The 20618-nt window shown below is 49.5% G+C and overlaps 1 protein-coding gene and 1 pseudogene across 3 annotated transcripts; both read left to right on the top strand.

Annotated features, from left to right (window-relative positions):
* Positions 1-8496, top strand: LOC136337468 (DLA class II histocompatibility antigen, DR-1 beta chain-like; annotated as a pseudogene). The gene is made up of 6 exons (XR_010731839.1): positions 1-148; positions 4007-4276; positions 5974-6255; positions 6928-7039; positions 7476-7499; positions 7793-8496. The product of XR_010731839.1 is annotated as a DLA class II histocompatibility antigen, DR-1 beta chain-like (transcript).
* A 2097-nt stretch (positions 8497-10593) lies between these two features.
* Positions 10594-19530, top strand: LOC136337560 (DLA class II histocompatibility antigen, DR-1 beta chain-like). 2 transcript variants are annotated; one of them, XM_066278944.1, is made up of 6 exons: positions 10594-10754; positions 15499-15768; positions 17476-17757; positions 18401-18511; positions 18953-18975; positions 19267-19530. In XM_066278944.1, exons 1-6 carry the CDS (start codon positions 10700-10702, stop codon positions 19273-19275), a joined length of 750 nt encoding a protein of 249 aa, XP_066135041.1. In that variant the 5' UTR covers positions 10594-10699; the 3' UTR covers positions 19276-19530. The 2 variants fall into 2 exon arrangements, with proteins under 2 accessions (XP_066135041.1, XP_066135133.1); XM_066279036.1 differs by lacking the exon at positions 18953-18975.
* Positions 19531-20618: the final 1088 nt, after the last annotated feature.

Genomic DNA, 20618 nt, shown 5'->3' with positions numbered 1-20618 from the left:
CACAGAGTGGGACTCCCCGCTCTCTGCACCCCTCCTCTCTGTTCCAGCATGGCATGTCTGTGGTTCCTCAGAGGTTCCTGGGTGGCAGCTCTGATGGTGACAGTGACAGTACTGAGCCCTCTCCTGGATGGGGCCAGGGACACACCACGTAAGTGCACCTCCGGGGTGAGCTACTGTGGGTGAGAGAAGGAAGGGATGAGCTTTGTCACTGTGTCCAGGCCATGTCCCTTAGAACACTGTGACATTCTCTTCAGTGACCCCCTGTCTACATCCTGTGGATCCTGATTCTTTCCACAGCAGAAGGAGCGTGGGTGCTCGTCCTACGAGATCCATGTCAGGGCTCCCTGTGTAGAGACCGTTTCTTCTCCACTCTCCTCCAATAAACCTCTCCAGCCTCGTGTCCCATTCCCTCAGGGTCTTCATGGGATTCAGAAATAATATTGTCAAAATAATTCCTTATTAAATGGTTTTATTTATTATATTGAGTTATCCCAAGGAAAAGAAAAGTCTCTGAAGCTTTATGGGGACTCAGAAGGAATTAGAAGGGTCTCTACTAAGAATCCGCTGTGATGTTCTGGACAGCATCTGAGATGTGGTGTCTCTCCCTAATAGGTGAGGATGTATCAAGGGGCCTCCCCACCGCCTCCCTTCCTTCCCCCTGAACCCAGGCCTGGCCCCTGTAACTGCGGTCCCCTGACGGAAGCTGGGTTCAGTGCCCTCCATTCCTCCTGAGGAAAGTCCCCGGGGCTGAAGCAGAGACTCTCAGTACTTAGAGTGACCCCGCAGACAACCAGCATCAATGGGGTCAGTGTCTCTGATGTCTTAGAGAACTCAAAGCTTCTCTGAACACCTGGCCAGGCTCGTGTTCATTGTGAATCTATCTTGAACCTTTCTGTACTATCAGATTCTCCTACATTGCTTCCTTATTATATCATGAGCACTAGGAAGAATCACTATTTGATTCCACACTTAACAATATCCTGGGAGGGACATACTATCATTAAATCCATTTTACAAATAAAGGAAAAATATCCTATGGATGTTAAAATCTGACCTAAGTGGAAGAGTTAACATTAAAATATATATTTTCTAACTCTAGAGCTCGGGCTTCTAACCTCCACTGGTGACAGTGGCTTGGCTGAGTCTGAATTACTGGGGAAGTATCTGATGCTCACATGTGCCAGGGTGTCTTCGGGTCGGGGGTAGGGAGATGCATGGTCTCTTGGTTCCAATATAGGACAGATTTACATTCACATTCATTTGCATTTCTGATTTGAGAAGTCCCGTCTGGACTCACACTAGTGCAGACTGTCGTGGGCACATGAGGAAGAACACAGGAAGTATTAACTATGCTCCTCTGTCTCTGGTCTTGTTAGCGTGGGGCTGGGGCTCCCAGATAAATACAGGATGCCCGACTGAATCTGAATCTCAGAGAAACAACAATAATTTATCTGAAATTCAAATTTAACTGGGCACACTATTTATTTTATTTGAAAACTTTAAATAGGGCCGTGCACGTGGACGGACAGTGCTAACCCCACAGGCTGCAGCAGGTTCACACGTTTTCATTTTTCAACTCTCTCATGTGTCAAGAAGGTTTAGAGAATTTTTGCATAGACCTCATCTGACCATATCCCCAATCTCTGTCATCATTTATAAGTGAAGGTCTCTGTTCAGAGTCTGTGGACCTGCACATTTTGGTGAACTGTCCACATGAAATGTCATCTTACTTTCTCCCTTCTGACGGGACCTGAAATGGGGTCCCACACTGGGCCGAGGCTGCTATGCTGAGGCCGACTGGTCTTACTGGCAGCGGGAGACAGTTAGTGAATTATTTCGAACACTGAACAGGAGTCAAATGGCTGTGCTGCAGTTTCCTCCTGTAGATAATAGGGGACCAGTGGCAGGGAAGGGAAGAGAGAAGACGATGTGAAGGATAAATTGTCTGACTTGGTGATTGGTCAGCAAGGCCAAGAAACAGGTCAACCTTGGTCCTGAACAAATGTATTTTTCTGGAAAAATAGTCTGCACTCAGATGACATTCCTAAAAAACACAAATGTCATGTAGGACCTACATCCTCCACAGGTAGAACTACCTAAGCAATTCTCAGCTGCTCTATAAATATCAATGGCTTTTCACCACAGGTGTTTCAGATGGCTCATACTGCTGGAGCTCACCCTGGGAAGGTCACCACCCCTCCCCCCTTCTTCCCACCCCTGGAACATCTGGCAATATCTAGAGCCAGGTTTGTTGTCACATTGTGGTTTCTTCTGACTAGTGTGTAGAGAGAACAGAGACACTGAGTACAGAACAGCCCACCCACCCCCAACCACAAGGAATTACCTGGTTCCATTGAAGTTGAGAACACTACTCTATACTCACTGTTCCTAAAATTCTAGACTTACACTTTTTACACACACTCGCCTTCCAATTCAGTTCTTTCTGGTTTATTTTAGCTTGTTTTATTACAGACACAAAAATGTCAATTGTACAAATGCACTACTTTCTTGTGTGATCAATTCAATCAACTGAAGTTTAAAATATTCATTTTCTTTTCTTGCCTTATGCATGTTTTTCAAAATTTCATGAGTTCTTAGTCATCACATCTCTATTAACTTTTAACAACTTGTCTTTAAAAAGTCAAGATTATTTTTCAGTAAAGTGTCTTAAGTCTCTGCAATTCTTCTCTCCACACTTGATGACACCAGAAACTTCCATTCATTCATCTCACTTTTAACCACAGGTTTATTCTGGTTTTCTGAGCTTTCTGGATGTGGAAATGCAGAAAGGAGATGCGGCCCTGTTGGGATTGGGGTTTAGTCTCCCTAAAACCCGTCCGTGGTCTCCCGTTACATTTAGAATAAAGTCCCATTCTAATCCCCCCACCAGGCTTTCAGTACCTGCTCCACCTGACCTGCCTGTCCCCTCCCCTCCCCTGTCACTGTCTGTGCCTCAGGGCACTGTCCCCTCTCCTGTCTGGAGGACGCTCATGGTTCTCTCAGGCTTTTGCAGGGGGTGTTACCTTTACCTGAAATGTGTTTTTCTTCCCCAAACACACACACCTGTCTTTTTCCAGCTCACACCAACCAAACTTTCCTGTCACATCTTAAATGTCACCCAGAAGCTGCTTTTTTAATTTTTAATTTATTTATTATATTTTTATTTTTTATTTTATTTTATTTTTTTTTAGTGAGAGAAGGGGAGATAGACTCCAGCATGCACCCGGATGGGGATTCACCCAGCAACCCCATCTGGAACCAATGCTCGACTGAACTGAGCTATCCTCAGTGCCCAGGGCTCGCCAAACCAACGGAGCCTCTAGCTGCCAAAGAGAGAGAGAGAGAAGGGGGAGAGGAGAGGAGGGGAAGCAGAAGGTCGCCTCCATGTGACCCCTGACCAGATGGGAACCAGGACTTCCACAGGCTGGCCACTGCTCTACCCTCTGAGCCAACGGGCCAGGGCCACAGAGGTGGCTTCAAGGCCCCTAATGTAACTTAGATCAGGTTATTCCTCTCTGTTCTGGACTCCACACTTCTCCTCTGACATCTCTCACTCCTGTATGAACTCGGTTCCCCTGGGCTGCGACAGTCACTGTCACTAAACTTTAAGCTCCAGGCAGAGGAGAGAGTCTGTTCTCCTTCTGTGGACGCCCAGGCAGCAGGGCGGCAGGAGGTCCCATCAACCACGTGTTCACAGGAGAAGGAGGTGGTGTTTAAGGAAAGGGGAAGGGGTGGGTAAGAGGAGGGAGGTGGAAGCTTCCAGAAGGAGGTGAAGATGAGGCAAATCCTCATGCAGCTGGGGGTCTCGCAGACCTGCAGGGAAGCCCAGGGGATCCTCAGAGACATAGGCCCCGGGGTCTTCTCTGTCCTCGGGCCCCAGAAGAGAGGGGACCCCGGATGCGGGCAGTCGGGGTGCCCGGGTCCTCGTTTCCCTGCCGGCCTGAGCACCCCGCACTGAGCGGGGTCACCGTCAGTCTCTAACCAGTGTGGCCGGATGTCCCCACAGCACATTACTTGGAACAGCTTAAGGGCGAGTGTCATTTCTACAACGGGACACAGCGGATGCGGTTGCTGATCAGATACGTCTACAACGGGCAGGAGTTCGTGCACTTCGACAGCGACGTGGGGGAGTTCCGCGCGGTGACCGAGCTGGGGCGGCTGGACGCGGAGAGCTGGAACCGGCAGAAGGACATCCTGCAGCGGATGCGGGGCCAGGTGGACACGGTGTGCAGAGTCTGGTACCTGATTTACGAGCCATTCCTGGTGCATCGGCAAAGTGAGCGCGGTGGGGGACGTGGTGTGTGTGTGTGTGTGTGTGTGTGTGTGTGTATGTGGGGTGTGTGTGTGTGTGTGTGTGTATACACGCATGTGTACGTGCGTGCGTGTGTAAGAGGGAGGAGGGAGAGCGAAGGCCCGGGGAGGGCAGCTGTCGGGACACCGTGTGGCCCCGGCCTGCAGAGGGGACATTTCGAGGTTGTGGGGCTGGGGTGGAGGCTCGGGGAGCAGAGGTGACAGAGGTGACTGGATGTGAGCATAGAATCACTGTCTGGTCTGTCCCAGCAAGCCCTCCTTACCCGGGACAGTCACGTGTTTGTGCAGGAGCGTGTTGTGGGTGGGGCTTGTCTGAGGGGCGTGGCTCCCAGGAGCCTCTGCTCTTTCTGAGGCTCCTTCTACGTCGCAGTTTCTTCCTTTCCTTCCCTTACTGTCTGTATTTTTACATAGTTGACGTGATTGTGAAACTAGGTTTATAAGTTATAATTTCGTTACTTGACATTTTGATGTTACTAGTTTTATAATGTTAACAGTATTTAAAAACTAGTTCCATATTATCTTTTTACAGTTGTAACAATTTACCTCACATTACAAATTTTCATCACTATTACCAAATTATCCACTGAAATTTTGTTTTTTATTTTTAACTTATACTTTTTTAACTTCTAGGCTCTTTTTTATTTTCAGTTAGAGGACAGGAGATAGACTCCTCCATGTGCCCAGACTGGGATCCAGCCAGCAACACCTGTCTGGGGCTAATGCGGACCCACCTAAGCTATCCTCAGGGCCTGAGGTGGACTTTCGGGCCAATGGAGCCACTGGCTGGCAGAAGAGTAAAGGGAGAGGAGGGAGGCAGAGTGGGGGAGAGAAGCAGATGGTCCCTTCTCGTGTGTGCCTTGACAGGGTATAGAACCTGGGACTATCCACTGAGCCAACAGGCCAAGGCCTACAAGTATTTCTAATGAATGACTCCTTCTTTCTTAAGGACTGATGCCTTTCAGAGACTCAGCCCTCAGAGTCAGGGACCCACCTGTCTTTCCTGCTGCCCAGGTGGGACCATGTCTGTGGGGTTCTCAGGTGTGGGTGTCACGTTCCCAGGATGTCATACCCTGTGTCCCCATTTTCCGTACGCTGTTTCTCAATTTGCTCACACTGCTTTCAATTATATTTTCTCTCCAAATGAACAAGGATAGTAGCTAGCTAACACGTATTGCTGCTAAGTTCAAGCCATTGTTTTACCTATTTAGACCCATTGATCCTCCCATATCCCTAAGAGGTAAGTAACTATTACTATCCCCCTTTATAGGTGACAGAGCTGAGACACAGAGGAATGTAAAATTCTGCCAGAAGCAACCAGTAAGAGGCAGAACCGGGATTTGAACTCAGGAAGCCCAGCCCCAGAAATGATGCTTTAATACCCTATATGCCATGCAAAGATTTGTAAACACGTCAATAACAAATAACTGTTTCAAGATATGAAAAAGTCTCCCAAAACTCTGCAGTATCTGTCAACTCTAGTAAGCCACAGCTTTAGGGATAGATTCAAGGCTCAGGGCACTCACTTCCGCTGGGCCACAGGGCCAGCTCTGAGGGACGCTGCCCAAGGACAGAGCCTGGGACTGGAGACTGGAGGCTGACAGGAAGCCAACCAAGGAGCCTCCCTCTGTCTTCCTCATGTTCCCCCCCCCTTTTCTCTCCCAGCTGCGCCCACAGTGACTGTGTATCCTGCAAAGACCGAGCGCCTGCAGCACCACAACCTCCTGGTCTGCTCTGTCACTGGCTTCTATCCAGGACACGTTGAAATCCGCTGGTTCCGCAACGGCCAGGAAGAGGAGGCTGGGGTCAGCTCCACAGGCCTGATCCGGAACGGAGACTGGACCTTCCAGATGCTGGTGATGCTGGAAACAGTGCCCCAGAGTGGAGAGGTCTACACCTGCCAAGTGCGGCACCCAAGCCTGACGAGCCCTGTCACCGTGGAATGGAGTGAGAAGCTTTCTGACCTCACCCGTGTCTCTCCCAGCACAGGGGACCTTGCTTCTCCCTGAGAGTGGGGTTCTCCCTCCCCACACCGTGTTCTCATTTGTTCATGTCCCTCCTTCAGCACAGGTCCCTGGCGTAGTCCTGTGGTAATTCTATAGACAGCTATAGCCCTGGTGAAGGCCATTATACTGTCTCTGTTTTGAACTTTCACATAATTTCCCAGATCGTGGCCCCTTGGCCCTGGGTACCACCAGTCCCCTGCGACGGCTGAGCTTGTCCTTCCACACTGCTCTCTGAGTTGTCCACTGTGATCTGAGCAGAGGCGCATCCTCTACAATGTGGGGGCCTCTGACATGAGGGGAGCAGTCCCTGCTCTGCGTCTGTAAGCTCTGTCCCCCTTGACGAGGGCTCAGCCTCATTGAGTCCCAGGTTCCGTATTCGTCAGATCATGAAGTAGGGGCCTGATGTCAGGGCTGTGATGTTTCAATGAGTCCAGTGCCTGAACCTTCTACCGTATCCACTCAGTGTATGTTTTAAGTTCCTTTTCCAGAGATGGCCAGTTGTTCTGATCCTTCTGGGGCTAACTCCTCCCCTTACCCTCAAAGCTCAGTCCCAGAGTCTCGATTAGAGAAGCAGGATTTGGGATCAAAATCACCAAATTGTTTCTTCTCTCAGGGGCACAGTCTGAATCTGCACAGAGCAAGATGCTGAGTGGAGTCGGGGGCTTGGTGCTGGGCCTGCTCTTCCTTGGGGGCGGGGCTGTTTGTCTACTTCAGGGGTCAGAAAGGTAAGGCGCCTGCTGGCAGCTGAGGATCCCCATAGACTTTATGGGGGAAGAAATGACTTTGGTAGAGTTAGTTCTCTGTTATCAGTGGCCCTGTATAAAGCCGCTGGTTAATCTCAAATGTCCTGAAATTCAGAAATAATACTTCATGGTGCTTATGGTCGAGACATAAAGAATTATGGCCTGAAGAGGAAGAGAAGGGTTAACATGCAGGAGACTTGGGTCACGACCCTGGAGTAGATGAGGAGCAGACACTGGATGTGTGTGAGGGGAGCTTCACAGGTCACTGCTCTCAGTGTCTGCTCCCCTGTCCTCTCCGGTGTCGGGTGAGGTGGGTTGTGGGGTAGAGAAATCTCAGGTGCTCTGGGGCTGGGATGATGTGTTTGGGGACAGATTTACCTTCATATCTTTGAGTGAGTGTCTTCCTTCTCTTTCCCAGGACACTCTGGACTTCTGCCAACAGGTAATGCTCTTTGATATTTTTTTAGAGACACAGTCCCTAGCACAGGATGCACAGGTGACAAGACAGGGACAGAATAATAAGAGGATTTTGGCTGTGACTTGTGGTCAGGCAGTGTGCACTAAAGCCTCCTCTGTCCACTTAGGACAGGCCCGCTCTATAGTAACTTTGGCTCGGGGTGATACAGGAGCATTTCTCCTTCTGACGTCAGAACTGTAACAGGAGGACCTGGTGTGTGGGCGGGGGGCGAAGCTGCCTGTGGCTGGGACTGGACACAGCGTCCCCTCTGTCTGCAGGGCTCCTGAGCTGACGTGACCACGCTGACATGGAGGATAAAGAGCCCCTGTTCCAGCGTCATCACAGGATGAGGTCTCCTGCTCGGCTCTTATTCCACAGAGAGCACTTCCTCGGGCTCTGGTTTGTCCCCGGGTCAGTGACCCTGCAGAACACGTTCTCCCTGATGGCCTCCTCAGCCCACACTTGACCCGGAAGTCCCCACACTGATAGCAGTACCTGATCTCATGCCTTCCCTGGTCCCTGTGTAGTCACCCTACTGTCCCCTGTACCCCTGAATCCACCTTCTGCCCAAATTTCTTTATAAATCTTTCTTTATTATATATGGAGTGGAACTCATCACCTTCACACAGTTTCCAGGAAAAAAATTAGAAAGAAAAGAGAAAGAGGGTGTCATCACTGTACAAGGACACTGTTCACTTCCACGCCTGCATTGTGGCTGCAGGGGGATCTGGAAGGTGTCCTTGTTTCCCTCTGTGCTTTTTCCTGACGTTTCTGGATTCTGTAACCAGGCCCGGATCCCTGCGCTGGGAGGAGCCTGCAGTGAACTAGACATGGTGTCTCCTACGTCTTTGTTTCTCACACACAGACACACGGTCCTCTGCCCCGTGGGGACAGAAAGGGGACAACAACTGTATGAAATACAGTCACCTGTAAGGAAGTGGTGCCCTCACAGTTATATTTATATCATGTATTTTTGCCTCCATTAGTCTGATTTTTAAAAATAAAATATAAACCTGGTTACTTCTTGAAGTCCCCTTTTATTAGACTAATGGTGGGCTTCCAGATTTAATCCTTTCTTAAGGAAAAGGAATTAATCTAAACAAGTTGGTTGTGAGATGAAACTCCTCTTTCTATTTATGTTTTATTCAATGAGAGAGGAGGAGGAGGAAAGACAAACGCCCACATATGCCCCAACCAGGATCCTCCCATCAAGTCCACTGAAGGGCAATGCTCTGCACATTTAGGGTGTTGCTCTGATGTTCAACAACCAAGCTCTTCTTAGCACCTGAGGCAGAAGCCATGGAGACATTTTCAGCTTCCCGGGCCAACTCACACAAATAGAGCCAAGGCTGCAAGAGGGGAAGAGAGAGAAAGAGAGAGAGAAGAGAGATGGGGAAAGGGTGGAGAAGCAGATGGGCGCTTCTCCTGTGTCCTGGCCAGGAATCGAAAATAAGACATTCACATGTTGGGCAGACACTCTACCACTGAGCCAACTGGTCAGGGCCTAGCTGAAATTCTTAAAGAATCAGTTGCAAAAGAGAAAGGGAAATGTCTACTTCTGAACTGATTCCTAAATACTTTGTCAAGTAAGATTATTTTTAAAAGTGCATGGAACCACGAAGGGAGAGTTACCTCATTTCCTCAAAAGAGTTTAAAAAGGGCGATGAGATTAACACTTTATTTTTTTGTTTTGAAATGGTCAGTCACAACTATAACTATTTTGATAAACTTTTATGTTTTTCTAACTTTACATGTTCACTAAATTCTACAAAAAAACATATTATAAATGATAATAGAGTGCTAAGATACATATTTACTCATCTTCTATTGAGAGTAGGGACCACTGGGCAAAAGTAAAGACTGAAACAGTGCAGAAAAGTTCCCACGTGTAGCATCTGTTCTGGGATGGGTGTTAGGTTGGCTAAAGCCACTGGATCCCTCTGGCTGGACATGTCCAATGTAAGGTGTGGTCCACAGAGATGTGGAGTCTGACAGGAAATATAGACCTGAGTGACGTGAATATTTATCACTTCTTTATTTTTTCCCTTACTGTAAGTTTGAAAATTCTACACTGTTTCTGTTATTCAGTGATCATTCTAGAACAGACAACATACATCCCTAAGTTCGTAGTGAATCAGTCTCTTTACCCAACTCCTGGGTAGCCCACACGGCTCTTACCTTTTATACTGAGATCTAATCAACATGTGGCATCATATTAGTTTCAGATACACAACATAATGACTGGACATTGCTGTACACTGTGAAACGGTCACCACAGTAAGTGTAGTTAACGTCTCACCACACACAGTTTCAACAATTTTTCTTGTCATGACATTTAAGACCTACCCTCTGAGCTGTCCCTTGCATTCTCGTGACTTACTTATTTTATAACAGAAAGTCTGTACCTTTGACCGTCTCCACCCATTCCACCCACAGAATCATGGTCACTCTTACGGCAGCATGGGAGGGGTCCCGTCACTGGGAACGTGACAGCACGGGTCAGCAGGACTGCGGGTCAGAACCGTGGTGGAGTCAGAATTAGTACAGAACTTTGGGTAGAGAGCTGTCCTCTAACGTCCACTTGGGCTCTGAGCTCTGCTCGCATTTAAATGACCTGTAATGATTATACAAAGTAGCACCATGTGTGTGAAACCGTATGGTTACAGCCAGAGAGCAATGCCCGTTTCCCCACAGGGCTCCATCTCCTCCACCCTCACTCCTAGCACACGCACTCGGACATCTGTCAAAGCAGCTCGTGCTCAAGCAAGACAGACGAATGCTCCTAAAAGTCTCCAACTTGCGTGCTTGTCACCAACCTGCACGGAGTGGCTTTCCATAGGGGCCCAATTAAATTTTTTCGATACAACCCGGCAAACTTTTAAAGCACTAAATTAAAACAAGTTGTTTAATGCAGGGAAATTTAAGTTTTACAAGAGGACTCTGAGAAAATCTCTGACCAGCAATTGATGATGCTATTTGTCTCCTCTGATGCTGATTGGTTCTCAACACTAAATTCACCCAATCAGAGGACAAAGAAATGAATTCCTTAGTTGGTATTATGTGGGATGTGGATGAGGAAGGGTCATAATCACCAATGAGTGAAACTCCCTGCTCTCTGCATCCGTCCTCTCTGTTCCAGCACGGTGTGTCTGTGGTTCCCTGGAGGCTCCTGGGTGGCAGCTCTGATGGTGACAGTGACAGTACTGAGCCCTCTCCTGGATGGGGCCAGGGACACACCACGTAAGTGCACCTCGGGGGTGAGCTACTGTGGGTGAGAGAAGGAAGGGATGAGCTTTGTCACTGTATTCAAGCCATGTTCCTTAGAACACTGTGACATTGTCCTCAGTGACCACCTGTTTTTATCCTGTGGATCCCAATTCTTTCCACAGCAGAAGGAGCCTGGGTGCTCGCCCTACGAGAGCCGTGTCAGGGGCTCCCTGTGTAGAGACCATTTCTTCTCCTCTCTCCTCCAATAAACCTCTCCAGCCTCCTGTCCTATTCCCTAGGGGTCTTCATGGGATTCAGAAATAATAATGTCAAAATAAATCCTTATCAAATGGTTCCATTTATTACATTGAGTAATCCCAAGAAAAAGAAAAGTTCTCTGAAGTCTATGGGAAATCAAAAGGGATTAGAAAGGTCTTTCTGAAGAAATTCTCTGTGATGTTCTCGACAGCATCTGTGATGTGGTGTCTCTCCCTAATACTCGAGGATGTATCAAGGGGCCTCCCCACTGTCTCCCTTCTTCTCTCCTGAACCCAGTGTTCATAAGGCCCGGTCCCTGTAACGGAGGTCCCCTGACAGAAGCTGGGTCAGTGCCCTCCATTCCTCCTGTGGAAAGTCCCTGGGGTTGAAGCAGAGACTCTCTGTAATTAGAGTGAACTCGCAGACAAGCAGAATCTATGAGGTTAATAATGTCTCTGATGCCTTAGAGAACTCAAAGTATCTTGAACACCTAGCCAGGCTCGTGTTCATTGTGAATCTGTCTTGGACCTTTCTGTACTATCAGCTTCTCCTACATTGCCTCCTTATTATATGATGAGCTCTAGGAAGAATCACTATTTAATTCCACACTTAACAATGTCCTGTGAGGAATATACTATCATTAAATCCATTTTATAAATAAAGGAAAGAGGACCCATGGATGTTAAAGTCTGACTAAAGTAGAATACCTATTGTTCAAATGTAGATTTTCCAACTCTAGAGCTCGGGCTTCTGACCTCCACCAGGACGGAGGCCGCTTGGGTCTGAATTACTGGGGAAGTATCTGATGCTGACATGTGTCACTTTGTCTTAGGGTTGGAGGTGGGGAGATGCAAGGGCTGCTAGTTCCAGTACAGGGGAGATTCACATTCCTTTGCATTTATGATTTGCAAAGTCCTGTACGGACTCACACTAGTACAGACTGTCGTGGGCACATGAGGAAGAACACAGGAAGTATGAACTATGCTCCTCTGTCTCCGGTCTTGTCAACGTGGACTACGGCTGCCGGAGAAACACAGGATGTCCGACTGAATCTGAATCTCAGAGAAACAACAATAATTTGTATGTAATCCAGATTTAACTGGCACACTATTCAGCATATTTGGAAACCTTAAATTGAGCCATGAACGTGGACCGACAGTGCTAACCCTGCAGGGTACAGCAGCTTCACACATTTTTATTTTTCAACTTTCTCATGTGTCAAGAAGGTTTAGAGAATTTGTGATGAGACCTGATATGACCATAGTCCCCTCGTCTCTGCCATCATTTGTAAGAGAAGGTCTCTGCTCAGAGTCTGGGGACCGGCTCGTTTTGGTGAACTGTCCACATGAGAATGTCATCTTGTTAGTTTCTCCCCTCTGAGGGGACCTGACTATAGAAATGGGAGTTCCGCTCTGACCGAGGCTGGTATTCTGAGGCCGACTGGTCTTACTGGCAGCGGGAGACACAGCTAGACGGTGAATTATTTCAGGCACTGAACAGGAGTCAGACGGCTGTGCTGCAGTTTCCTCCTGTAGATAATAGGGGACCAGTGGCAGGGAAGGTAACAGAGAAGACGATGTGAAGGATAAATTGTCTGACTTGGTGATTGGTCAGCAAGGCCAAGAAACAGGTCAACCTTGGTCCTGAACAAATGTATTTTTTTGGAAAAATAGTCTGCACTCAGATGACATTCCTAAAGAACACAAATTTCATGTAGGACCTACATCCTCCACAGGTAGAACTACCTATGCAATTCTCAGCTGCTCTATAAATATCAATGGCCTTTTCACCACAGGTGTTTCAGATGGTTCATTCTGCTGGAGCTCACCCTGGGAAGGTCACCACCCCTCCCCCTTCTTCCCACCACTGGATCATCTGGCAATATCTAGAGCCAGGTTCGTTGTCACATTGTGGTTTCTTCTGACTAGTGTGTAGAGAGAACAGAGACACTGAGTACAGAACAGCCCACCCACCCCCAACCACAAGGAATTACCTGGTTCCGTTGTCAACAGTGTTGAGGTTGAGAACACTGCTTTCCACTGGCTGTTCCTAAAATTCTAGACTCACACTTGGTACACACACTCACCTTCCATCTCAGTTCTTTCTGGTTTATTTTAGCTTGTTTTGTTACAACAACAAAAGAGTCAGTTGTACAAACTCACCACTTTTTTGTGGAATCCATTCAATCAATTGAAGTTTAAGAAATTCATTTTTTTTTTTTTCTTTTCATTTTTCTGAAGCTGGAAATAGGGAGAGACAGTCAGACAGACTCCCGCATGCGCCCGACCGGGATCCACCCGGCACGCCCACCAGGGGCGAAGCTCTGCCCATCAGGGGGCGATGCTCTGCCCATCCTGGGCGTCGCCATGTTGCGACCAGAGCCACTCTAGCGCCTGGGGCAGAGGCCACAGAGCCATCCCCAGCGCCCGGGCCATCTTTGCTCCTATGGAGCCTTGGCTGCGGGAGGGGATGAGAGAGACAGAGAGGAAAGCGCGGTGGAGGGGTGGAGAAGCAAATGGGCGCTTCTCCTGTGTGCCCTGGCCGGGAATCGAACCCGGGTCCTCCGCACGCTAGGCCGACGCTCTACCGCTGAGCCAACCGGCCAGGGCCAGAAATTCATTTTTATTTTTTGCTTTATGTAATGTTTTTTAAAATTTCATGAGTTCTTGGTCATCACATCTCTATTAACTTTTAACAACTCGTCTTTTTAAGTCACAATTATTTTTCAGTTTCTGCCGTAATTCCCTTCACACTCTTGATGATTCCAGGAACTTCCTTTTATTCATCTCACTTTTTTTTTTTTTTTTTTTTTTTCTTTTTTCTGAAGCTGGAAACAGGGAGAGACAGTCAGACAGACTCCCGCATGCGCCCGACCGGGATCCACCCGGCACGCCCACCAGGGGCGGTGCTCTGCCCACCAGGGGGCGGTGCTCTGCCCATCCTGGGCGTCGCCATGTTGCGACCAGAGCCACTCTAGCGCCTGAGGCAGAGGCCACAGAGCCATGCCCAGCGCCCGGGCCATCTTTGCTCCAATGGAGCCTTGGCTGCAGGAGGGGAAGAGAGAGACAGAGAGGAAAGCGCGGCGGAGGGGTGGAGAAGCAAACGGGCGCTTCTCCTATGTGCCCTGGCCGGGAATCGAACCCGAGTCCTCCGCACGCTAGGCCGACGCTCTACCGCTGAGCCAACCGGCCAGGGCCGGGAATCGAACCCGGGTCCTCCGCACGCTAGGCCGACGCTCTACCGCTGAGCCAACCGGCCAGGGCCTCATCTCACTTTTAACCACAAGCTTATTCTTCTGCTTTCCTGAGCTTTCTGGATGCAGAAATGCAGAAAGGAGATGTGGTCCTGTTGGGATTGAGGTTTAGTCTCTCTAAAACTCGTCCATAGTCTCCCGTTACATTAGAATAAGGTCCCATCCTAACCCCCCACCCACCCCGGCGTTCAGCACGGGCTCCCCCTGACCTGTCTGGTCCCATCTCCCCTCCCCTGTCACTGTCTGTGCCTCGGAGTGCTGTTCCCTCTCGTGTCTGGAAGGTGTTCATGATTCTCCTAGGTTTTTGCAGGTGGTATTACCTGTACCTGAAATGTGCTTTTCTTTCCCCAAACACATACAACACCTGTATTCTTCCAGCTCACACCAACTAAACCTTCCTGTCACATCTTCAATGTCACCCAGAAGCCGCTTTTTTAATTTTATTTTAGTGAGAGAAGGGGAGATAGACTTCATTATGCACCCAGATAGAGATTCACCCAGCAACCCCATCTGGAACAAGTCTCTCCTCAACTGAGCTATCCTCAGTGCCCAGGGCACACCAAACCAACGGAGCCACTATTTGCGAGAGAAAGAGAGAAGAGGGAGAGGAGAGGACGGGAAGCAGAAGGTCGCCTCTCATGTGAGCCCTGACCAGATGGGAACCGGGACTTCCACAAGCTGGCCACCGCTCTACCCTCGAGCCAACAGGCCAGGGCCACAGAGGCGGCTTCTTGGCCCCGAATGTAACTTAGATCCTGTTATTCCTCTCTGTTCTGGATGCCACACTTCTCCTCTGACATCTCTCACTCCTGTATGAACTCTGTGCCCCTGGGCTGCGACAGTCACTGTCACTAAACTTTAAGCTCCAGGCAGAGGGGAGTCTGTTCTCCTTCTGTGGACACCCAAGGCAGCAGGGCGGCAGGAGGTCCCACCATCCATGTGCTCACAGGAGGAGGAGGATGTGTTTAAGGAAAGGGGAAGAGGTGGTGAGAGGAGGGCAGTGGAAGCTTCCAGAAGGAGGTGGACATTATAGAAATCTACTGCAACTGGGGGTCTCGCAGCCCCACAGGGAAGCCCAGGGGATTCGCAGTGACTTAGGACCCGAGTGGCCTCTGCTGCCCTCCAGCCGCAGACGAGAGGGGACCCCTGGGTGCAGGTAGTCGGGGTTCCCGGGTCCTCGTGTCCCCTCCGGCCTGAACACCCCACACTGGGTGGGATCACCGTCTGTCTCTAACCAGTGTGACCGGATGGTCCCTGTCCCCACAGCACATTTCTTGGAGCAGCATAAGGCCAAGTGTCATTTCTACAAGGGGACGCAGCGGACGTGGTTGCTGAGCAGATACATCTACAACCGGGAGGAGCACGTGCGCTTCGACAGCGATGAGGGGAAGTTCCGCGCGGTGACCGAGCTGGGGCGGCCGAGTGCCAAGTACTGGAACCGGCAGGAGGACATCCTGGAGGACGAGGGGGCCGCAGTGGACACGTTCTGCAGACACAACCACAGGGTGTATGATGGGTTCTTGGTGCATCGGCAAAGTGAGCGCGGCGGGGGGCGTGTGTGTGTGCACGTGTGTCCGTGCAAGTGCGTGCCTACATGTGTAAGGGGGAAAGGGAGAGGAAACCGGGGCCGAGGGAGAGCGAGGGCCCTGTGAGGGCGACTGTTGGGACACCATGCAGTCCTGCCCCGCGGAGGGGACATTTCCGGGGCTGTCGGGCTGGGGTGGAGGCTGCAGGAACAGAGGTGACAGAGATGACTGATGTGAGCATAGAGTCACTGTCCCGGCAAACCCTCCTTACCAGGGACAGTCACGTGTTTGTGCCACGAGTGTTCTGAGTGGAGCTGGTGTCGGGGGCGTGGCAGGTGTCTGGGGCAGGGCTCCCAGGAGCCTCTGCTCTTTCCCAGGCGCCTTCTAGGTCTGAGCCTCCTCCTCTCCTTCCCTTACTGTTCGTATTTTTACATAGCTGAAGTGAATGTGAAACCAGGCTTATAAATTATAATTTTGTTGCTTCATATTTTGATGTTACTATTTTTAGAACGTTAATAGTATTTAAAAGCTACTTTCATATAATCTTTTAATAGTTGTAACCAACTACCTCACATTCCAAATGTTCTTCAGTTTTACCAAATGCTCAAATGAAATTTTGTTTTTTATTTTTAACTTATACTTCTTTGATTTATAGGTTCTTTATTATTTTAAGTTAGAGGAGGAGAGATAGACAGACTCCCCCATGTGCCCTCGACTGGGATCCAGCCGGCACCACCTGTCTGGGGCTGATGCTGGAACCAGCCAAGCTATCCTCAGAGCTTGAGGTGGATTTTCGGGCCAATCTAGCCACTGGCTACAAGAAGGGAAGAGGGACAGAAAGGGGAGAGAAAAGGGAAGAGAAGCAGATGGCCCCTTCTCATCTGTGCCTTCACAGGGTATTGAAACCGGGCTGTCCATACGTGGATTGACTATCCACTGAGCCAACAGGCCAGGGCCTACAAGTATTTCTAATGAATGACTCCCGGGCTCCTCCCCCTCTCCTTCAGGACTCAGCCTTTCTGGGGCTCAGCTCTTAGTCAGGGAACCACCTGTCTTTCCTGCTTCCCAGGTGGGACCATGTCTGTGGGGTTCACAGGTGTGGGTGTCACATTCCCAGGATGTCATACCCTGTGTCCCCATCTTTCCCACACTGTTTCTCAATGTGTTCACACTGCATCAATTAATCATTTCTCGCCGAAGGAACAAAAAATAATAACTAGCTAACATTTTGCTGGCTGGGTTCCAGGTGCCACTTTACATATTTAGGTCCATTGATCCTCCCATATCCCTAAGAGGGAAGTTAGTATTACTGTCCCCCTTTATAGGTGAGAGAGTGGAGACACAGAGGAATGTAAATATTCTCCCAGGAGCAACCAGTAAGAGGCAGAACCAGGATTTGAACCCAGGAAGCCCTGGCCTAGAAATCACACTTTAATACCTACAGGCCTTGCAAAAATTTGTAAATATGTCAATAATGAATAACCATTGCAAAATGTGAAAAAGTCCCCAAAATCTTCATAGTATCTGACAACTCTAATGAGCCACTACTTTAGGGATGGATTCAAGGCTCAGGGCGCTAACTCCTATTGGGCCAGAGGGCCAGCTCTGAGGGAACTGCCCACGGACAGAGCCTGGGACTGGGGACTGGAGGCTGACAGGGAGCCAACCAAGGAGCCTCCCTCTGTCTTCCTCACGTTCCCCCCCTTTTCTCTCCCAGCTGCGCCCACAGTGACTGTGTATCCTGCAAAGACCGAGCGTCTGCAGCACCACAACCTCCTGGTCTGCTCTGTCAATGGCTTCTATCCAGGCCACATTGAAGTTCGCTGGTTCCGCAACGGCCAGGAAGAGGAGGCTGGGGTCAGCTCCACAGGCCTGATCCGGAACGGGGACTGGACCTTCCAGATGCTGGTGATGCTGGAAACAGTGCCCCAGAGTGGAGAGGTCTACACCTGCCAAGTGCGGCACCCAAGCCTGACGAGCCCTGTCACCGTGGAATGGAGTGAGAAGCTTTCTGACCTCACACGTGTCTCACTCAGCACAGGGGACCTTGCTTTCCCCTGAGGGTCGGGTTCTCTCCCCACACCGTGTTCTCTCCTTCAGCACAGGTCCCTGGGGTAGTTCTGTGATAATTCTATAAACCGCTATAGCCCCAGCAGAGGCCATTATTACTGTCCCTGTTTTGAGCTTCTCCACGATGTCACAGGTCATAGTCCCCTGGGCCCTGGACACCAGTCCCCTGCCACTGCAGTGGTCTAGGATGGTCCTTCCACACTGCTGCTCTGAGTTGTCCTCTGTGATGTGAGAAGAGGCACATCCTCTACAGTGTGGGGTCTCCCGACATGAGGGGAGCAGTCCCTGCTCTGTGTCTATTAGCTCTGTCCTCCTGGACGACGGCTCAACCCCATTGAGTCCCAGGCTCTGCATCCGTCAGATCGTGAAGTAGTGGCCTGATGGTTAAATGAGTTCAGTGCCTGAACCGTGTATCTACTCAGTGTGAGTTTTAGGTCTCTTCTCCACAAATGGCCGATTGTTCTGATCCTTCTGGGGCTGACTTGTCCCCTTACTCTCAAAGCTCAGTCCCAGAGTTTCAATTAGAAAAGCTGGATTTGGGATCAAAATCACTAAATAGCTTCTTCTCTCAGCGGCACAGTCTGAATCTGCACAGAGCAAGATGCTGAGTGGAGTTGGGGGCTTTGTGCTGGGCCTGCTCTTCCTGGGGGCGGGGCTGTTTGTCTACTTCAGGGGTCAGAAAGGTAAGGCGCCTGCTGGCAGCTGAGGATCCCCACAGACTCTATGGGGGAAGAAGTGACTTTGTTCCTTAGTTCTCTGCTACCAATGACTTCATATAAAGTCCTTCTTTCCCTGAATCTCAAATTTCCAGAAAATCTGAAAATAATAGTTCACAGTACTTATGGTTGAAACGTAAGGAACTATGGCTTGAAGAGGAAGAGAAGGGTTAGCATGCAGGAGACTTGGGTCACGACCCTGGAGTAAATGAGGAGCAGACACTGGATGTGTGTGAGGGGAGCTTCATAGGTCACTGCTCTCAGTGTCTGTTCCCCTGTCCTCTCCAGTGTCAGGTGAGGTGGGTTGTGGGGTAGAGAAATCTCAGGTGCTCTGGGGCTGGGGACGATGTGTTTGGAGACAGATTTACCTTCATATCTTTGAGTGAGTGTCTTCCTTCTCTTTCCCAGGACACTCTGGACTTCAGCAACAAGTAACACTCTTTAATCCTCCTTTAGAGACACAGTCCCTAGCACAGGATGTGGAGGTGACAGGACAGGGACAGAATAATAAGAGGATTTTGGCTGTGACTTGTGGTCAGGCAGTTTGCACGAAAGCCCCTTCTCACCACTTAGAAAAGGCTCACTCACTCTGCAGTGGCTTTGGCTTGGGTTGAGAAAGGAGCATTTCTTTTCTGACGTCAGAGCTGTAACAAGAGGACCAGGGGGCAGGGAATGAACCTGCCTGTGGCTGGGACTGGACACAGCGTCCCCTCTGTCTGCAGGGCTCCTGAGCTGACGTGACCACGCTGACACAGAGGATAAAGAGCCCCTGTCCCAGCGTCATCGCAGCGTGAGGTTTCCTGCTCGGCTCTTATTCCACAGAGAGCGCTTCCTCGGGCTCTGGTTTGGCCCCGGATCAGTGACCCTGCAGAACACGTCCTCCCTGGCAGCCTCCTCAGCCTGCACTTGACCCGAAAGTCCCCATGCTGATAGCAGTACCTGATCTCATGCCTTCCCTGGTCCCTGTGTGGTCACCCTACTGTCCCCTGTGCTGAGTCCACCTTCTGCCCACATTTATTATTATTATTATTATCGTATCTATTGATTTCAGAGAGAGGAGAGGGAGAGAAAGGCAGAGGAGAGAAGGAGCAGGAAGCAGCGTTTCTTCTCTTGGGTGCCTTGACCGGGCAAGCCGGGGATCTTGAACCGGCAACCTCAGCATCGCTGGTCGCCGCGCTATCCTCTGCACCACCCCAGGTCAGGCTGCCCACATTTCTTTATAAATTTTTTCCAATTACATACAGAGTGGCTTTACCTGGATAGCTGTTAGTTAGATCCCTGCCCAGAAGCACAGAGGTTGCTGGTTCAATCCCCAGTCAGGGCACACACAGAAACAGATGAATGTTCTTGTTTCTCTCTCCCTTCCTCTCTCTAAAATCAATAAATAAAATATATAAATAAATAAATAAACAGTAAATCGGGTGAAACTCATCATCTTCACAGTTTCTGGACAAGAATTAGAAACAAAGAGAAAGAGAATCTCATCACTGTACAAGGACACTGTTCACTTATGCACCTGCATTGTGGCCGCAGGGGGATCTGGAAGGTGTCCTTGTTTCCCTCTGTGCTTTTTCCTGATGTTTCTGGATTCTATAACCAGGTCCGGCTCCCTGAGCTGGGAGGAGCCTGCACTGAACACAGACACGGTGTCTCCTACGTCTGTGTTTCTCACACACAGACACATGGTCCACTGTCCCGTGGGGACAGAAAGGGGACAACAACAGTATAAAATGCAGTCACCTGTAAGGAAGTGGTGTCCTTGTGGTTTTTATATCATGTTCCTTTGCCTCCTTTACTCTTATTTTTAAAAATAAAATATAAACCTGGTTACTTTTTGAAGTCCCCTTTTATTAGACTAATGGTGGGCTTCCAAATTTAATCCTTTCCTGTCTCTCAGATACAATCAGTGCCATGCTGACTCCTTGCCCTGAGATGTCCCCTTTCCCATAAGTAGGACTCAGAGGCCATCAGGACAGAGCGACAAGTAAATGGCCTCGGAGGTTTCAGGCACAGCACCTCTCTGCATGCGTCTCTTCTTTCCTGTTGTCAAATCCAGAAACCTGACTTTCTAAAG

Source organism: Saccopteryx bilineata, chromosome 1 (genome assembly GCF_036850765.1).
Source record: "Saccopteryx bilineata isolate mSacBil1 chromosome 1, mSacBil1_pri_phased_curated, whole genome shotgun sequence".
NCBI lineage: Eukaryota > Metazoa > Chordata > Mammalia > Chiroptera > Emballonuridae > Saccopteryx > Saccopteryx bilineata.
Note: the sequence above shows the minus strand (reverse complement) of the source record. Positions and strands in the feature narration are given on the sequence as shown.

Coding starts and splice junctions, on each gene's coding strand:
- LOC136337560 (XM_066278944.1), top strand. CDS start 10,700: ATGGTGACAGTGACAGTACTGAGCCCTCTCCTGGATGGGGCCAGGGAC. Junction 10,755..15,498: donor TGGGGCCAGGGACACACCAC/GTAAGTGCACCT, acceptor CTGTCCCCACAG/CACATTTCTTGGAGCAGCAT. Junction 15,769..17,475: donor GTTCTTGGTGCATCGGCAAA/GTGAGCGCGGCG, acceptor TTTCTCTCCCAG/CTGCGCCCACAGTGACTGTG.